The 21,300-nt window shown below is 37.8% G+C and overlaps 1 protein-coding gene across 1 annotated transcript in view; it reads right to left on the reverse strand.

Moving 5' to 3' along the window:
- Positions 1 to 21,300, reverse strand: part of hspa4l (heat shock protein 4 like) — a 62,113-nt gene that overhangs the window by 32,804 nt on the left and 8,009 nt on the right. Inside the window, exons 2-7 of the mRNA XM_078405328.1 lie at positions 19,873 to 19,930; positions 18,694 to 18,834; positions 17,101 to 17,223; positions 11,540 to 11,639; positions 4,145 to 4,278; positions 1,070 to 1,314 (exon numbers count right to left, since the gene is read on the reverse strand). Of these exons, the coding sequence (XP_078261454.1) occupies positions 1,070 to 1,314; positions 4,145 to 4,278; positions 11,540 to 11,639; positions 17,101 to 17,223; positions 18,694 to 18,834; positions 19,873 to 19,930 (801 nt within the window). The remainder of the gene's footprint in view (positions 1 to 1,069; positions 1,315 to 4,144; positions 4,279 to 11,539; positions 11,640 to 17,100; positions 17,224 to 18,693; positions 18,835 to 19,872; positions 19,931 to 21,300) is intronic.

Below are 21,300 nucleotides of genomic sequence, written 5' to 3' on the forward strand. Positions count from 1 at the left end.
GGGTGCACGGGGGGGGGGGGGGGGAGGGTGTCAGAGGGTCCGGTGAAGGAGCAGCGCCACTTGTGGGGGCTGCTCGCTCCCTCCCTCTCTCCCAGAGCCAGCGAGATCTGCGCCGCTGTTCCACTCTCTTCCCCAGTCCCATCCCCCTCTAACGCAGCGAAATAAGAACAAGCACAAGTGTAGTTGTTGTTCATAAGCCCCGCATTCCCGGGGTGAGCGGCAGCGGTGGCGAGGAGGGAAGTTTCACTTGTGTTTGTTCTTATTTCGCTGCGTTAGAGGGAGACGGGGCTGGGGAGAGAGTGGAGGGGCGGCACAGATCTCGCTGGCTCTGGGAGAGAGCGAGAGAGCAGCCCCTGCAAGTGGCGGCGCTCCTTCACCGGACCTACTGACCATCCTCCCTGCGCTCACCCGCTGCTCCCTCTACCCCGACTCTTCCCCTCCCCCAGGGTGAGCGGCAGCGGCAAGTGAAGTTTCCTTGGGTTTGTTGTTGGCGAGGGGGCGCTGTGATCTCTTGCCTTGCCCCGGCCTTGGGTTGGTGGCGATCCGCTCACTGATGAACCTTTGCCGGCAGCTTCTGCCTCCAGTCCCCGCCACCTAAGAGCTTGCCGCGGGCCAGATGTGGCCCGCGGACCATAGTTTGGAGATCCCTGTCTTACATCATACAGGAACAGATATTTTACCAGGCATTAGAAATGCAATGAAACAGTGTGTAATTAGACACAACTTTCGCAGTGTGATTTTATGATAGGTCATGATTCAACAACTGATGATGGTTGAACTTAGGCATTGCTTGGAGGAACTCCTGCGGAAATTTGAGAGCTTAAGTGACTGACCAACAATCACCTTCCTTTCTGCAATGAGAGGCCAGCAATCAAAGGATAGTTGATTCCCACTGATTTCAGCTTTATCATAGCTCCTAATGTCATAGGAAATCACTCATACCTATAACTTTGTTTCTAAAGGATTTATCACATTGTAAACGACCTTCCAGATGTTTACTCTTTTCTTCATTTCAGCAGAGTTTAAAAAAGGAATTTAAAATGGAAAGAATACAACTGAATTTACTTACCTATTCATTCTCCCAGAAACATCAATGTCATTCATGAAGCACTCTATGTTCAATGGGAGATCAGAGGAATTTGCACTCATTAGCTTCTTTAATTTCTCACATTCTTGGTGTAATCGAAGTAAAGCTCTAACATTAGCCTTCACGTTTAGCTTGTATTTGGTCTTAAATTCATCACAAAAGTAATCTACCAAAACGTCATCAAAGTTTCTTCCACCCAAGTGAGGATCAAATGCAGTCCCCAAAACCTATAATTGTTGGGTTTAAAAACAGAAGTCAATTGACAGGAAAATATATCCTACATACAATTCTTTCTACAATGAACATTAGAGTTAAATACTATAACATTCAAAATAATTCAGAATACTGACATGTTCCGACACCATTAACTGCATAAAAAGTGCAATTAAAGGCAGAATTATACAACCATTAATAGCTTATTTGAAACAGCAAGAGAGGTGGGGGGGTTGGAAGGAGGTCTGATCCGTGTAAAGATTCAGGTCCACCAAGTCCAGAAGTAACCAAAGTGGTCTAATTTATCCAAAAACATTACAACCAAATTAATGTTTCCCATTACTGTAATTAAAAAGTACGACAGTAACCATTGATCTTAAACTTCGGCTCCCCAGGAATAATTTGTAAACTTGCAGTAAAAAGCTATGACAAAAAATACTGGCAAACTTAAAAAAGCTGTTTTTCAAACAAAAAAGGGGTTTTAAGTAAATTAAGTTTACGTGGACATTCAGGTTTCTGGGAATTCTAAATAATTAAGCAAATACCTTCATAATACAAATGTGCAAATTACATTCATTTATTTATTACATAAAAATTAATTTAGGTCCCCAATTTCTCAGTTTAACAGATTAATGCAGAGTCATGTTGAACAGTATAAACCCAACAATTTTATATAGTTTGTTTTGAGTTAGCCAATTTTGTTCAGGTTTGGAGAATTTATATAATCGTTTCAGCCTCCAAGGTAGGGAATGAAAGAAACAACAGCCATTGTTGCTGTAAATGGTTATCAGAGGCTCCTGCCGGAAACCAGACAGCAAGACCTAAACTCACTTAATTGTACTATGATGGTCAAGAAAGTGAGATACTCGAGTCATATTTTAAGCATTTATAAAGGACAGTTGAACGGAAGTACTAGACTAGGCAGGGAATACTGCTCACAGAACTGTATTCTAAAAGTGGCTTTATTAAAGTAAAAATTAACATTACCCAACACAAAATGTTAACGAAACGCTTCATATTGAAAAAAAACTTAATTTAAAACAAATCATTATCTATACACAGGAAGATACTTTCCTGCAAAATTATGTTTACCAATGTTTCAGCTAATCAAGTCATTTATTGAAGAACGATTAAATATTACTTAAATCAAAGTAAAAGTATTGGGTTTGTTGGAGAAAAGCAACATCACTAAGTTATAATTATTTTTGATTAAGTTTTGAGAAAATACATGATCTTCTCTTTTGCAGGGCAACAATCAGGTCATTGCTACCTTTTAGAGATTCAGTGTCTACTATAATAACATTGGAGTTCAAAATTAAATGAAACACGATATAAAATATTCTAGGTTGATAACATGCATAAAGGGGAAAAAAGCATTAAATAATGTCAGTCACAGCATGGAAACAGGCCCTTTGGTCCTAATTGCCCACGTCGACCAACATGCCCCATCTACACTTGCCCCACCTGACAGTGTTTGGCCCATATCCCTCTAAACCTAGCCTATCCATGTACCTGCACAAATATTTTTTTGAAACGTTGTGATAGTACCTCCCTACTTCCCTCCTCTGGCAACTCGTCCCATATACCTCCCGCTCTGTGTAAACAAGTTGCCCCTCAGGTTCCTATCTTTGCCCCTTTTACCCTCAGCAAAAAACCTATGTCTCTTGGTTCTTTTGATTCCCCTAATCTGGCTAAAAGATTGTGCATTTACCCATCCATTCCTCTCATGATCTTATACTCCTCTACAAGATAATTTGTCATCCTCCTGTGCTCCATGAAATAAAGTCCCAGCCTGCTGAAAATCCCTGAAGAGAGCAGGACTGATGAGTGTGCCTAGTGCTTTACTTGAACTTTGTAGAAAGCAGAATAAATTCATGAAGCCTGAAGATGAACAATCCACACAGAAAAACAGCCTCTGCTCTTATTGTGCCACAAGAGATTTGTTTGGTCCAATTAACATTCTGGAAAGTGGCTTGTATGGCCACGATAGTGCTGAAAGGGAAGTTAAAATGGAGGAGCCATAGGAAGACGGGGAAGATGTTGGAGTCAATTATAAAAGATGAAATTGCGGAGCATTTGGATAGCAGTAACAGGATCGTTCTGAGTCAGCATGGATTGACGAAGGGGATATCATGCTTGACTAATCTTCTGGAATAGCTCAAGACATTCTTTTAGGAAGGAGATGAGGAATTTCTTTAGACAGAGGGTGGTGAATCTGCAGTATTCGTTGTCACAGAAGGCTGTGGAGGTAAAGTAAGTGGATATATTTAAGGCAGAGATATATAGATTCTTGATTAGTACAGGTGTTGGGCTTGTATACACTGGAATTTAGAAGGATGAGGGGGGATCTTATTGAAACATATAAGATAATTAGGGGATTGGACACATTAGAGGCAGATAACATGTTCCCAATGTTGGGGGAGTCCAGAACAAGGGGCCACAGTTTGAGAATAAGGGGTAGGCCATTTAGAACGGAGATGAGGAAGAACTTTTTCAGTCAGAGGGTGGTGAAGGTGTGGAATTCTCTGCCTCAGAAGGCAGTGGAGGCCAGTTCGTTGGATGCTTTCAAGAGAGAGCTGGATAGAGCTCTTAAGGATAGCGGAGTGAGGGGGTATGGGGAGAAGGCAGGAACGGGGTACTGATTGATAGTGATCAGCCATGATCGCATTGAATGGCGGTGCTGGCTCGAAGGGCTGAATGGCCTACTCCTGCACCTATTGTCTATTGTCTATTGTCTATCAAGACTCGTATTTGTTTCAAGTTTTGCTGTTTTTAGTTAAACAATAAAACCTTTTAATTGTAGGTAATCAACACAAAAATATTCAACTAATTTATTTAACTCACCTTAAGTTTTCCCTTGTTAAATGCACAAATAGAAACCTGGTAAGCTGAATGTCCCATGTCTACAAAAACTACATTCCTTGGTTTTTCTTCTGGAGTTGGTAGATCTTGTTTGTAAATACCATATGCAAGAGCAACTATGGAACAGAAAATAGAAATGGAGTTAAGAACCAAGTTAGGTATCCTGTTGCATTTGTATATTTGTCAAATCCAATGCTAAAATTAGATGGGAAATTGAAATTGGAAATTAGCTTATCAAAATTTGGTGCCCCAAAATCTTGTATTCTCACCCATTCCCAATGAGGTATATTTGGCAGGAATTGCTAAGCAAAGGCTATAAGAAATAAAGTCCAGTCTTGTAAATGCATGGGAGCTCCACTGCAGCAATTTCTACAAAAAAATGTTCAAAAAGCAAGAACATAGTGAAATGTTGCAGCAAAATTAAGTAAACAAGGAATTTATTGCATAAGACCAAGTGAATGGTGATTCATAATTGCATTAAAGATCTGCTTATGTGCTAAATCAGTGAATGGTGAGCCCAAAGTATCTTGCAGTGTTTCTGGATTCAACCCAAGACCAAGTCCTTGTATTTTTTCCATGCCCGAACTAACCATTACAGCAAGTCTATGTAGTATGTCGAACATGCAGTAATGTTGAGTTAGATGTCCTGACCTTGACAGGATGCTAGGCCAACCGAGTGTGGGCCAATCTGACCCAGACTTTAATCTTTGTTGGACTGAGATTACCGCAAACTCTGACTGAATCAACAATAATCCTCATTCCTAAAAAAGATAAGGATTCTGAAGACCCTGGTTCGTATAGGGCGATAGCTCTTTTAAATACTGATCAGAAGATATTAGCGAAAATCTTAGCTCATAGATTAAGTCTAGTTATAGATAAATTGATACACCCCGATCAATCAGGCTTTATAGCCAAACGATATTCATTTTTCAACTTGAGACGTTTGTTCAATATAATTTATTCAAATAGACTATTAAACGAAGATTTAGCAATCATCTCGCTAGATGCTGAAAAAGCATTTGATCAAGTAGAATGGCCCTATCTTTTCTCAGTGATGGAAAAATTTCAACTAGGTGAAAATTTTTGTTCATGGGTGAAACTTTTATATACATCCCCAACAGCTAGAATATTAACTAATCAAATGCTGTCATCCAAATTTCATTTATCTAGGGGTTGTAGACAAGGATGTCCACTATCACCGCTTCTATTTGCCCTTATTATAGAACCACTTGCTGAGAGTATTAGATCAAATTCAGATATTCATGGCTATAACACTAAACATACAACCAATAAAATTTCTTTATATGCGGATGATGTATTAATATATATTACAAAGCCAGAAATTAGCATTCCGAATTTATTAAATCTCATAACTCAATTTGGTTCATTTTCAGGTCATAGAATTAACTGGTACAAAAGTGAAATTATGCCAATAATGGAGCATAATCCGGCCATACTTCAACAATTTCCTATGAAAAGTTTAAATATCTTGGAATTTACGTGACTAGGAAATATACTTCTTTATTTAAATTAGAAATTTTCCTCCTTTACTCACTAAATTACACAGAAATATCCAATTTTGGAAAACACTTCCTATATCATTAGTTGGTCGTAGTAATGCTATAAAGATGATCTTTCTTCCACAGCTACTATACTTATTTCAAGCAATTCCGATCTATCTTCCAAAAAAGTTTTTTTTTATAAATTGATTCAATTGTTACTAATTTTATTTGGGACTACAAGACTCATAGAATAAATAAAAGACATCTATGTAAGTCTAAAACTAATGGAGGAATTGCCTTACCTAACTTCTTATTTTATTATTGGGCGGTTAATATTAAAAATATAACCTGCTGGTTGGATGATTCTGATCAACAACCGGATTGGTTAAAGATGGAGAAAGAGGATTGTTTACCATTTGATATTGGTGCGATCCTCTTAGCTCCAATAAATTTAAATAAAAAAACATATGGAGGTAATCCCATTATACAGTGTTATCCGTACCTGGAAACAATTAAATCTTACGTTAAAATTGAGTAAATTATCTGTTTTCCTTCCTATTGCGAATAACCCTTCTTTTAAACCGTCTGTCTTAGATAGAGGATTTGCTCAATGGAAAAGTTATGGAATTAAAAGGGTGGGAGATCTTTATCATAAGGGAATTTTTCTTTCTTTTCAGGATTTACAGCAGAAGTACGGATTACATGTTAATAATTATTTTAGATATTTACAACTTAGAGATTAAGTAAAATTACACATGCAAGAATATAAGTTTAGAGGTCCAGAAATACTTGATGTATGCCTGAATCGACATTATAATTCAAATAAATTAATATCCTTTATTTATAATACTCTCCTTGACACTGACATTCCGTCATCAGAATCTTATAGACGAGCATGGGAGGACGAATTGAATCAACTCATAATGCAAGATATATGGGATGAAAGTTTACAACATATACACCAATGTTCATTAAATACTAGACATTCCTTAATACAATTTAAAATAATACATAGATTACATTATTCGAAGACGAAATTAAATAGGATTTTTCCTAGTATCTCTCCTATTTGTGATAAATGTCAATTTCAAGAAGCTAATTTAACTCATATTTTCGTAACTTGTATAAAAATGCAAAACTTCTGGTTGGAGATTTTAAAAATAGTTTCTAAAGTTATTAACAAACAATTGGATATGGATCCAAAATTAATTATATTAGGATTATCAGAACATACTACAAATTTTACAAGAAGTCAGGTACATTTTCTTGATTATAGTCTAATAACTGCGAAAAAATTAATACTTAAATTTTGGAAAAAACCAATAACCCCCACAATTAAAATGTGGACTACGGAAATGACAGAGACCCTGCATTTGGAAAAAATAAGATTTGCCTTAATTGACAAACCTGAGTTATTTTTAAAAATATGGTCTCCATTTATTGAATTTTTAGAAAAGTAAATGGGTTTGGCACAGGACTAAAATAAAAATTTAAAATTAAAAGTTGAAACTTGAGTTAGGGGTTGGATGTACAACTGTGGTTATTGTCTCCCGGATCTACTCCCTTTAATTTTTATAGTTATATCTTTTTTTTTTTTAATCCTCTTATTCTCTCTTCCCAATAGTTTATAGTTTTTTTTATTTTTGCTTTCTCTCTTTAAAAATTTAAAAATTGAAGCTATGTAAGAACTCTGTAACAAACGTGTCTTTTATTTCTATTTGTACATATGCTTAACTGACATAATAGTTAGGAACTACAGGTCTTGTTCAGATAGCTATACTCTTAAATGAATGAAAACTCATGCTTGTGCAGAAAACAACCCTATCAAAAAAGCAGTGTTATTACAATTCAGTTTTCTTTCTTCAATAGGAAAGACCACAAATAATTTAAGTACTATTAAAAGGGAATTTAGATTATGGAACCTTGGTGCCTCACATAATTGCCCTTCAATGATGAACATACAAATGAGAGCAGGAGTAAGCTCTCAAGTTTCCTTCACCATTAAATAAAATCATGGCTGATCTAATTATAATCTCAATTCTATATCCCTGCTATTCATATTCACAGCAGCTTTTTAATCACCTTACCTATCCAGCAGTTAGCAAATTCTGTCTTTAAAATATTGAAAGAGCAGTAGTTGCAGAGAATAGCTAGCTTGAAAAACCTTTTGACTCATGACTTAAATTAGTGACCAAAGTTCAAAATTCTTCTACAACTGGAAACATGTGCTCTACATCTATCCTTCTGCACCATAGAAAGCATACTGTCAGGGTGCATCACAGCTTGGTTTGGGAACAACTCTGCTCAAGACAAGAAATTGCAGAATTTTAGATGTCACCCAGTCCATCACAGACCTGATTTCCCAACGTTGACTCCATCTACACTTCACACTGCTTCAGAAAAACAGCCAACATAATCATAAACTTGTCCCACCCTGATCATTCCTTCTCCTTGTCCTGTTAGGCATAAGCTTGAAAGCGTGCACCACCAGACCCAGGAACCGCTTCATTGGGAATACATAATTCACATGGGTGGTCCTTTTGAGTGATAACCACAGGGAGGCCATTCTTGAATCTATTGGCTTATGCTTTCAAGATTTTGTATCGTCTGCCCAATGGCAGAAAGGGGAAGAGAGATGACAGTGGTTATAGAACCATTCAAGAGAGCAGAGTTCCACGCAAGCACAGAAAAGGACATATTCCAATGCAATACAGCAAGTGTGATCAGCTTCCTGAAAGGGAAGTAAAAATTATCATATAAATGCGTGTCACTACTTTGCGCAACAAGCCATTTTGGCAGAGGTGGGCCGTGCCTGTATATGTTCCAAATAGGCTTCTTCATGCCAATTCTACCTTCATCTGACTCTCATCAATAAAACCTATCCTATTATCATATCATATATATACAGCCGGAAACAGGCCTTTTCGGCCCTCCAAGTCCGTGCCGCCCAGCGATCCCCGCACATTAACACTATCCTACACCCACTAGGGACAATTTTTACATTTACCCAGCCAATTAACCTACATACCAACCACTCCATTACTTACTGAGCTTCACCTTAAAAGAATCAAAATCATTTTGTTTGACCTATTCTATATTCTAACTACCCTCAAGCTCAATATTGTTTGCTTGGATCCCCTGGGATTTTCATTAAATGAAGAAACTTCGTATTAACGGTGCCAAGTTTCAGTTATGACTTTATCATTACTTTAAAAGATAGCCATCATGCCATTCTATAAGCTTCTTTCCCAGAGAGGAGTCTGTTTGTTCAGTTTACTTAATAGTTTAATACCTCCTTTCTTGTACCATCCTTATGAATCTATATTTTCTACTGGCCTCCAATTTTTTACAACAGAGTTCAATACCATGTACATACCATGCACATTACTGCCAGCCAACCCTGATCAAGGTTTAACAAACATGGCAAGTTTTACAATGCTATCACCAAAGAAATGAATTCCCATGCTTCAATTTAAAAAAAATGAAAATGTAATTACTAACCTGCACTTGATGAATTACGTATATAATCCTTTAGGTTCCTTTGTTCAACTCTATTTAGATATCCTACTATCAAATCCCTACATCACTCATTCATCTAATTTGAAAACGTATCACCATTTATGTGGCCAATCATCTTAATATGTTTTGATTTGATTACAAAGCCTTCTGCACCAATGCTTCAGATTTTTTTCCTCAATCATAAAACTTTGCTTCAATCTCCTATTCTTCTGCTGTGTTCCCTCTCCAAAGGATTAAGTTCCCCATTCTCACTTTCCACCCTATTAGTTTGCACGTTTAATCCTACAAATTCCACCAACTTTAAAGAGATCACACCGAGACATTTCCTCTTTCTCACTCAGCATTCTGCTGGGACTGTCCTCTTGTTGATGCCTTAATTCAATTTTCCATCTTCACTTCTCAGAAAAATTACGTCCCAGTAAACCTCTTTCCCTCCTACCAAAAGACCCAATTTTCCAGGTGAACCATTGTTTCATTAAATTTCTTCATTGACTGCAGTGCTCGTAATGTGGCTACTTCCACTTTGGAGAAATCAAACTGATTACACAGTCACTTTGGAGAGGGAGACTCCTAGCTTCATGCTGCATTTCTTTAATAATGGAACTAGTCTGAAATGTCTTTCTTATTCTAACAAAGCTAAATTAAGCTTTGCCAGACTGGTCAATAGTGCCTATTCAATAGCCAATGATAATTTGTCTTTACAGTGTGTCAGATCTGTATAGTCTGATGCAATTCTTTCTTAGAGATGTTGCCTGCTGGCTTCTTAAGAGTTATACTGCACAGAAACAGGTTCTTCAGCCCAACTTGCCCATGCGGACCCAAGATGCACCATCTACATTAATCCCACCTGCCCACGTTTGGCCCATATCCCTCTAAGCCTTTCATATCCATGTACCTGTTTGAACGTATTTTAAATGGTGTAATAGTACCTGCCTCAACTACCTCCTCTGGTAGCTGTTCCATGTACCCACCAGTCTGTGGAAACGTTGCCCCTCAGGTTCCCATTAAATCATGCCCCTCTCACCATAAACCTATGTCTTCTTGATTGGGATCATGCATCTCAAACATGCTGATAAACTGCTCAATTATAACCTTTTGAAAATGTGAATGAATGTGCCATTATGCAATAAAGCCCCAGAACAAGGGGCCACAGTTTAAGAATAAGGGGTAGGCCATTTAGAACGATGAGGAAGAACTTTTTCAGTCAGAGAGTGGTGAAGGTGTGGAATTCTCTGCCTCAGAAGGCAGTGGAGGCCAGTTCGTTGGATGCTTTCAAGAGAGAGCTGGATAGAGCTCTTAAGGATAGCGGAGTGAGGGGGTATGGGGAGAAGGCAGGAACGGGGTACTGATTGAGAGTGATCAGCCATGATCGCATTGAATGGCGGTGCTGGCTCGAAGAGCTGAATGGCCTACTCCTGCACCTATTGTCTATTAAAATATGATAATACTGTTTTCAGGTTGTATTACAACTTCGATTAACTGTCATTCCTACCACTGAGAAGTCTAATTCCCGAATTTGTTTTCTTTAAACCTAGGAAAGACTTTAGCTGTCCACCTGTCTTCAAGCACCATTCTTCACGAAACAGTACTGATGCTACTTTTGCCATTAACTTTGTTGAGTAAGATAGAATACAACCCATGCAAACCCTGGTCTTCAGTTTAGTCTGTACGTTTGACTAGTTTGTTAATTTCCTCTTATTCAAGAGAGGTCAACGTGGCTTGAATGCTTGTGCTCTAAAATAAACTCCTAAAATATGCTAAAATCTTCTGCAAAAAATCTTTTTCATAAAAAAGCACCAATAATTGCCCACCGAATCATACTAAAGTGGACACGACCACTCCATCATAAATGACAGCTTTTTGGATTTGTTTCTTAAAAACTCCTTAAAAGTAATCACAGGCAAATCGTTGTTGTTAGCCTGCAGTTGCAAAATACACTGCAAGATGCTGTGAATCAATCCTTTCACACAATAACATGAAAATAGAGGGCTTGGTCAGAATTGCTTGAGCCAGTATGAAATCTTTCCAAGAGTAATTATGCTTTTAGCTTTCAGTAGTTTCAACTCAGTAAAAACAATGCTGACAAATCTAAAACAGCACAAAACCATGGTACTTTGAAGATAAATAATTTCACTGGGATTTAACGCTTTGCACTTACCCTCTTACAGATGTAGTGCTTTGGGTTCTCACTTAGATATAGGCTGAATTTGTACCAACACAATCAGTGTTGCTGCCATATTTGTTCAAGTACTATGAAAAATGTACACTACTTATTTAAGCATTAAGAAGTGTTTTATGATGAGGTTTGCTTACACTTATCTCAGCATAGGCCAAGATATAGTGCCTTTTCTTTTACCTGCAGTGGTGTCGTTCATCAGCCGCAGACAATTAAGCCCTGCAATCTTAGCAGCAGAAATCATGGATCTTCTCTCTACATCAGTGAAAAAACTAGGGACCTGTCAACAGATTTAGAAAATCTCAGGTTTTAATATTTTTTACATAATTGTTATACACACATGCCAGGATGCCAATAAGTCAATGTGACATAACATTTCAACGTAACATGTAACAGTATTGCAAAATCCTATAAAATTCTTTCACAAACTTTACTCTCTCCCTGCATTTTTCAGCTATTAAAAAATGTCAAAATATGACTAATTCGTTTCCAATGAGAGAAATCATTAGTTCGCAGTATTTATCATTTAAAGTCAGGAAACACATGCTATTATTATTGCAGTGTTTGACTGGTGGAGGAGAAAGCTGGGTAGAAGGGATGTTGAGATTTGCATCTTACAAATTGCATCACAAATTTAAAAGTTAATGTACAATTTGCAGCACATAGTTTACCATTAATCTTCATGAATAAGAAATTGCTGAAGTAACTCATTACAATTGCAGATGACATTATGCTTGAGTGCTGAACAATGGAAGCCCATAAGGATACGATAGACCTATAGTCTGTAAGCAATAAAATGCTTGTTTTCTTTTAGTCTCACTTATTTCTCTTTTAAAGTCTCTCTCAACTCTTTTCTCAAGCCAAACTTTTCCACTCTATCTCACATTTTCATATTTATTGCTAACTTTTATAATGTTAAAATTTAAAGGACAGACTATTCATCAAATATCAATTAGCAGCAACTGAGGTGTGAAAATATTTAGTGGGAAAATGGTGAAGATAAAAACAGGGATGTAATGCTGAAGCTTTATAAGGCACCAGTCTTATAAGTCACACCGTATTTGGAGTATCGTGAGCAGTTTTGGGCCCCATATCGGAGGATGTGCTGGCGTTGGAGAGTGTACGGGGGTGGTTTACGAGAGTAATCCCAGGAATAATTAGGTTAACACATGACATTTGACGACACTGGACCTGCACTCGCTGGTGTTTAGAAGGATGAGGCGGGACCTCATTGAAACTTACTGAATAGTGAAAGGCCTGGACAGAGTGGATGTAGAGAGGATGTTTTTTCTAGTGGGAGAGTCTCGGACCAGAGGCTATAGCCTCAGAATAAAAGGACATACCTTTAGAAAGATGAGATTTTTTTTTGTCAGTGTGATGAATCTGTGGAATTCATAGCCACAGACGACATAGGAGGCCGTCATTTGGGTATTTTTAAGGTGCTGATTAACAGATTCTTGATTCGTAAAGGTGTCAGGGGTGAAGGGGAGACGGCAGGAAATGTGGCTGAGGGGGAACAATAAATCAGCTCTGATTGAATGGCAGGGTAGACGTGATGAGGCAAATGGCCTAATAATGCTCCTATAACTTATGAACTTATATCCAACATATGGTGACTGCCACAAATTCTCAATCCACTAAATTTTGGCAGACTGAAATTCTTAAGTGATCTGTGATTTATATATTTTTTAAATTGGCTTTAGCTGCAAATAAATAGATTCATACATATCAATTGTAATTGTAAAATGGCCAGATCTAGTACAATTTACATGAAACCAATAAGAGGTGGATATATATTTCAGTTTGAATAACTAATTTTCTGTATTATTAATTTTTCTTTCCGAAAATATTCTCCCAAATATACACACCAACTAATAACTGGATTGCATCTGAGTATTAATTTAACTAGAGACTGCTATAGCCATTGGTTAAATTACTGCAGGGAATAAAGATAGATAGCAAAGGAGCCAGGCATAAACCAACACCAAGCCAATCAACACCAGGACCAGAAAATTTGTACTTTGTTGACTTACTGAGAATGATTTTGCTTTTTTAAAAAAACCCTTGATGACGATATAATTTTACACATGTATTAGACAAACAGCCATCTATCAAAAGAAATAGAGGCCGAACAATCTTAGGATATAAACAATGGAGAGGATGTATTTATTAGTTATCCTTTCAAGCTTTTAGTTATGGTAATGGGCTTTGATCTATTGCAATCTCAGTGGCAATAGGCATACAATGAGGTATGAAATTTTATTTAAAATTTGAGTTTAATGCAACTCAGTGTCTTCACCCGAGGATGCAACTAAAAATAAAATTGCAGTAACATTACTCCTCTGGTTGCTGAACATTTTTTTGGTGCCGTTAGAGGCGACTGAACTTGGAGATGAAGCAAACTTGCTTCTTTACTATTCACCCAAGACTGGATATTTAATAATGTGTGCAGGTGCAATTCAAAGAGTATCTTTCATCCTTGGCAGTAAAATTTTAATCATAGAGAGCAGGTCTGATGAGTGTGCCTAGTGCTTGACTTGAACTTTGTAGAAAGCAGAATAAATTCATGAAGCCTGAAGATGAACAATCCACACAGAAAAACAGCCTCTGCTCTTATTGTGTCACAAGAGATGGTCCAATTAACATTCTGGAAAGTGGCTTGTATGGCCACGATAATGCTGAAAGGGAAGTTAAAATGGAGGAGCCATAGGAAGATGGGGAAGATGTTGGAGTCAATTATAAAAGATGAAATTGCGGAGCATTTGGATAGCAGTAACAGGATCATTCCGAGTCAGCATGGATTGACGAAGGGGAAATCATGCTTGACTAATCTTCTGGAATTTGTTTCAGGACGTAACTAGGAAAATGGACAGGGTGGATGTAGTGTACCTTGACTTTCAGAAAGCCTTCGACAAGGTCCCACATAGATTAGTGGGCAAAATTAGAGCACATGGTATTGGGGGTAAGGTACTGACATGGATAGAAAATTGGTTGACAGACAGAAAGCAAAGAGTGGGGATAAATGGGTCCCTTTCAGAATGGCAGGCAGTTACTAGTGGGGTACCGCAAGGCTCGGTGCTGGGACCGCATATACATCAATGACTTGGATGAAGGGATTAAAAGTAACATTAGCAAATTTGCAGATGACAAAGCTGGATGGCAGTGTGAACTGTGAAGAAGATGCTATGAGGTTGCAGGGTGACTTGGACAGGTTATGTGAGTGGGTGAATGCATGACAGATGCAGTTTAATGTGGATAACTGTGAGGTTATCCACTTTGGTGGTAAGAATAGGAAGGCAGATTATTATCTGAATGGTGTCAAGTTAGGAAAAGGGGATCTGGGTGTCCAAGTGCATCAGTCATCAGGTACAGTAGGCAGTGAAGAAAGCCAATGGAATGTTGGCCTTCATAACAAGAGGAGTTGAGTATAGGAGCAAAGAGGTCCTTCTGCAGTTGTACAGGGCCCTAGTGAGACCGCACCTGGAGTACTGTGTGCAGTTTTGGTCTCCAAATTTGAGGAAGGATATTCTTGCTATTGAGGGCATGCAGCGTAGGTTTACTATGTTAATTCACGGAATGGCGGGACTGTCGTATGTTGAAAGACTGGAGCGACTAGGCTTGTATACACTGGAATTTAGAAGGAGAGGGGATCTTATTGAAACATAAGATTATTAAGGGGTTTGACACGTTAGAGACAGGAAACATGTTCCCAATGTTGGGGGAGTCCAGAACCAGGGGCCACAGTTTAAGAATAAGGGGTTGGCCATTTAGAACGGAGATGAGGAAAAACTTTTTCAGTCAGAGTTGTAAATTTGTGGAATTCTCTGCCTCAGAAGGCAGTGGAGGCCAATTCTCTGAATGCTTTCAAGAGAGAGCTAGATAGAACTCTTAAGGATAGCAGAGTCAGGGGCTATGGGGAAAAGGCAGGAACGGGGTACTGATTGAGAATGATCACATTGAATGGTGGTACTGGCTCAAAGGGCCGAATGGCCTACTCCTGCACCTGTTGTCTATTGAAGAAGAGGCATTGGTAGCACCAAAAATATTTAAACAAAATTAGATCTAGAGAGAATGCCTGAGTGGTCAAGAACATCATTTATTTTATTGGAGTTAAGGGCTGATTGTTACTCAGGATATGTTGGCATCCCATCTAGAGCTCTGGATGCATTCCTAGGATGAAAACCACAAATGTTTTAATGTTGAAGGGGGTCATAAGATACTTTATTGACAGTACTGCTGTGCCAGAGATCTTGCATAAACATTGCATTCTCTGGCCATTAAAGCTTGTTTGAAAAAGTCTCTGGCCAGGGAGAGTGGGCAGCCCAGCAAGTGCAGGACAGCAGCTTCCTTCTTATACAACTGGAAGTGAAGGGAGACAAGTCCCATCTGGCAGGGAAATGGTAAATTTGACACCACATTCAAAATTAATGCAGGCATATGCCTTGCATCTAAAGGCCTTCCAGTTCAATCTCAGTAGTGGTAAAGCTTTTGGAAATGAATGTCAGTCAAAAAAGTATTTGGAAAACCTTTAGTTAAAGGAGCACCAATGACAGATTTTTAAAGACAAATCATGTTTAACTAACCTGAATGAATTTCCTTGTAGCAAAGGTTTGACGATGGAAATATAGAAGCTGTCAGGCATAATTTTAGAAGGCATTTGAAGGGGAAATAGTACACCAAAAATAGTTGATGCAAAGCCCAGTCTGTTTTGAACATACCCATTGGGTAACTGTGCCGTTCAAAGAGCAATGTGTATAGATATGCAAGGGAGATCCTTTAAAAAATCTGTGTAGAGTAGGACATGGGAATGAGCTAAAAGATATTGCTCTACAGGGAAATGGCACAAATTTATTGAGCCGTAGCCTCATACTGTGCCATTAAGATTCTATTAGCACAAAAATGGTCTTATGTTATTAGCAAATTGTTATCCTTCAGAGCTAATAAATAGTCTTAATAGAATAAAGACAACGAAAACAGCATCCCATGACTTTTACATCTTTGGACACAATTTATGTGATTAATTTACCTGGATCAGAATTGATTTGGGAGCACATTTTCATATTTGACAGGAAATACAAAAAAGGTTTATCAACCAATACAGGGCGGCACGGTAGCGCAGCGGTAGAGTTGCTGCTTTACAGCGAATGCAGCGCCGGAGACTCAGGTTCGATCCTGACTACGGGTGCTGCACTGTAAGGAGTTTGTACGTTCTCCCCGTGACCTGCGTGGGTTTTCTCCGAGATCTTCGGTTTCCTCCCACACTCCAAAGACGTATAGGTATGTAGGTTAATTGGCTGGGTAAACTGTAAAAATTGTCCCTAGTGGGTGTAGGATAGTGTTAATGTACGGGGATCGCTGGGCGGCACGGACTTGGTGGGCCGAAAAGGCCTGTTTCCGGCTGTATATATATGATATGATGATGATAATACCTTCAAAGAATGAAGACAATACTTGCTGGATACCCAACAGTTTTCCTCAATTGCATACAATGCGCTATAGCCAAGTATTACAGAATTTCTTGAACTTCATCTTGGAATAAAGTCAAAATGCTTGCCATCTTGATTAGTTAGATTAAGGTAACTTCTTTATAAAAGGATGTCACCAGGAAGCTACTTCTGAAGAATTATTCATTTCCATCCAGGGAGATTAATAACATCCTGGCGGTTGACTGGTTTTCAATCTTAGGAACTAAGTCTAGGATAGCTTTGAGATTCTGCTGGCGTTACTTCAATCCAACCTACCGAAACTACACAGTCAGTCACAGGCTTCTTTAGCGCGTTTTCTGAAGTCTCTTTGAGTTTAGTCAGTAACATCCCCATAATTTGTTCAACAGCAAAAACTCGTTCTTCATTCAAGTAATGTACCTGCAAAGAAATTGTATGCCATTACCAAGAAAGGTGCTGAGGGAGTTAATAATTTAATTACATTCACTTATTAATGCTAGTATAGATCATGTCTGGGTGGCACATGCTAACAATTAAAGAAAAGTAAAGTTCCAGCAAACTGTGCTGAGGATTTTTCTATTGCTGACAGATGCTTAAGCTGTGACAGTTCGAGTAGACTCCTAATAGCAAGCAACAGCTATATCAAACAGGCCAAGTAGATAAACGCCACGGAAGAATTCTCACTGAGAGAGAACCAGAGAGGTAATTGCACTGTTTTTAACTGTTGGTTTTAATTATTTAACTGCATGCAAAAACAATTAAGATCAAGTAACTAAACTTAAAAAAACATACTCAAATCTACCATAGGTGAAGAAGCATTGATAACATTTTAATACTTCAGGCATTTTGAGAAAGCCTGAAGATAAATCATGGTTGCTCAAAATCCAATAATGAAAAAATATTCTGATACAGGATAATTTTATGATAAAGCCATAGAAAGTAGGAACAGGTTCAGAAATCCCTTGGGCCCAACCATGGAAACACTCAATTTATCTCAATGATCAAGAGACATGCTATGAAGGGCACGAGTAAAGACTCAAGCTAAAGAATCCCCTAGAGCAAATCAATTGGTAGAAGCCCAAGCCAGGACACTACCATTTACTGAAATTTCAAGAAGTTCTGTTACGAAGGACTGTGATTCTAAGAAATTACATTCCAACCTATTGGATTTCATCCAGATTTGAGGTTAGATAGAGAAGTGTTAAGGTTTGACTGGTGGAAAATTGTTGGATTAACATGTACACAGCTATCTAATGAGAAAAGCAACTTTCATTATCTCTCTCTCCCATTTTTAAAATGGGCAATTGGAAGATCTTGTACTACTTTTTTCTTCATCTTCAACTAATGAAATACAATTTTATTTAATGCTCACAGAAACAACAGTTTGGCTCATTGAGCCTGTTATGCTACTTGGAGCATCCAGTGTACAATGGGACTTGACCCTGTGCACAAGCTCCCTCACAACATCGTCGTGTTAGAATGCAATGCTGGAAAATCCGCATAAAAGGGGTTCCATACAAGATTGTTATATAAGAGGAGCAACATTTTAAAGCTTTATTCAAATTATGCTTCATGGTGGCTTATGGTTACAAGTGGCCGTTTTCAATTCAATTAAGAATTTTAATCAGCAAATTTTTTTGTGGTGATATTAATACCTGCAAAAGCAACTATCCATTTAATTAGACTTGTTGATTAAAATGTTTCTTTTAAAGGCATTCCAAATTCTACCTCTAACCATGCTTTTTGTCATGTCTAATAGCTGCTTGTGTGACTTGGTATCAAATTTTGTTTGGTACCACAGTCCATGAAGCATTGTGGAAATGCTTATTAAATTTCTGGGCAACCAATTTAGCAATTGTTGCATGATATTCATGAAGATCAAAAACTTACTTTGATTCCAACACTACCATTTGGTATATTTTGAAGCTCATAAGCAAGCCTGCTTTTCTCAGTCTGCACAAATGGGTCATCGAAAGCCCTGCCATGCAGTCGTTTAAAGCCCTGTATGGTATTCTTTGCATTGGTCACAATCTGTGGATTTAAACATTCCAATTACAGAAACAATATGTAGATCACAGAAAACAATGGGAATATCAGGTAAATCTGGCAAAAACAAACACATTGCTCTTCAAAAATAATTTCTCAAACACTATTTCTAGCTTTGAAAATCATTACCCAATGTTTTATTTATGCAATCTGCCATTATAATTTCATTCAGTGAAATAGGTTTCCCCTCTAGTTTACTATTCAATGATATTTAATAATACAGCAATGCAATCTGTCAATACCAAGAAACATTACTTTTAAACTCAACTTACAACAAATTCTCCTGTGCAATTACATTTTCTGACAAATTAAACTCTTGATTTAATTTTTTAAGTAATAAAGGCAGCTTCTGCTTCTACAAATGTAGCACTGTTATGAATGGTTCGGTGGATTCTGTAAACATTTTCTTGTCATTTGCAGTCAACTTGGAAGAATCTCTCAAATTCTGTTGAAGTGTTTCCAAATGACATTAACGGAAAAAAAAATTAAAAATGAAATTTTAAAGAATTCAATACATCTCCTAGAACATAAAGCAAAAGTAAAATTGTGACCTCTTCCATTAAGTGATATTAAAAAAAGTATTCATAATGTGAAAAACAAAATTAAGGATCTTCTCTTATTCTCTAAGCATTATGTATTGCATCCAAATGCACTATGAAATTTCAGACGTATGAAATATTTATTTAGATATACAGCATGGAAATAGGCCCTTCAGCTCACCGAGTTCACACCATCCATCGATCACCTGTTCACACTTGTTCTACATTATCCCACTTTACCATCCACTTACTACACTCAGGGCTATTAACCTACAAACCCTCATGTCTTTTGGATGTGGGAGGAAACACACTTGGTCACAGGGAGAACGTGCAAACTCCATCCAGATAGCACCTAAGGGCAGGATCATACCTGGATCTTTGGCACTGCGAGGCAACAGCTCTACCAGCCGTGCCAGCATGCTGCCCACGCCTGAAACACACAAAATAATTTGTTGTTCAAAGTTGAAATTCAACAATTCCATACCTGGGTCTTGGCAGCCGCTCCAACTGCCCGACTCTTAGGTCCCAGCGATATACAGGCCCTGAAGTAAAACATCAAAATCACTAAACTATACTACATTGGTTAAAAAAATTAAATATCCAATTAAAAAAGACAAAAAGTAAATATCAATTAAAAACGATCACACTATTAAAGTATTTTCAGCCTTTCACAATTTTTTTTGCTCTTTCTACAGTTGCATACAGTATGTGCGAAACGGTTATTGACTAATAACAATGGCAGTTTTTAGTTCAGTATCGCAGCATTACTCTTTGTTATCCACTCTTTTGTTATGTGAGGGGACAGTAAACAAAGGCAAAAAATAGTCCAATGCTACAATGATCTTGAGAGCTAAAATTTGTGTACATATCCCATAATGCAATCTAAAGCAATGTTTCACTATTGAAGTTTCCATCATTTGCATATCAAATGAATACTTTCTTTAAAGAGGAGGCAGGTAATATCCAAGAGTATATCAAATTTACCTGATTGCATGTAAAGACAATTTTGTAATGCCCCACCATTACATAATGACCTACAAGATGCAAACATGGCTCAAAGACCATTGCTATTCTCCACTTGCTATAAAGGAAGCTCAAAACTGCATCCAATGTTGCTGTTCAATTGTGCTTTCTTAGAGGTCAGAAAAACTCAAGCCATCAAATTTCTAGTGTCAATTTGCCAAATATTGTTAAAGGAGGAATGATTTGTCAAAACAAATGAAATAGGTTAAAGAAAAATATAAATAGTTGAAATTGTTCATCCTAAGGATGAATTGTTCATGGCAGATTGTTCATCTAATTTAGAATTGTTCATCCTAATTGTTCATGGCAGATTTGCCAGAATATTTTAATCCATCTTGGATCTAAGTATGCCCCTAAGAAATGAATAAATGTTAAACTTCCAACTCAAATAAGAGTGAGAGAGATGCAACAGTCTTGTTTTCAAAAGAGTTAAGTGTTCAATTGTTATATGCACTGAAAGGAGAACAATTAAATTCTTACTTGTAGCAACTTCACAAGTCCGTAAACATAGTACACATGGATAATATAATAAGCAAAAATAGTTCAATAAATTAAAAATGTTAGTGCATAAAAGCCCAAAGTCCCGTGAACCAAGACAGTTCATAGCTTAGTTGGCATTTGTAGCGTTCAAAGGCCTGATGGTTGTTGGGAAGAAGCTGAACCAAGGTATATAGGGAAAAGCAAAAACGGGGTACTGATCAGCCATGATCATATTGAATGGCAGTGCTGGCTCAAAGGGCCGAATGGCCTAATCCTGCACCTATTTTTTCTATGCGCTATGTTCTAACCTGGAAGTCAGGGTTTTCAGACTCCTATATATTCTTCCCGAAGGCAGGAGCAAAAGAAGAAGCAAGTGAAATTCCCCAACACTGGTGGTGAGGTTAACTGT

This window comes from Rhinoraja longicauda, chromosome 1 (assembly GCF_053455715.1).
Source record: "Rhinoraja longicauda isolate Sanriku21f chromosome 1, sRhiLon1.1, whole genome shotgun sequence".
Taxonomy (NCBI): Eukaryota; Metazoa; Chordata; class Chondrichthyes; order Rajiformes; family Arhynchobatidae; genus Rhinoraja; species Rhinoraja longicauda.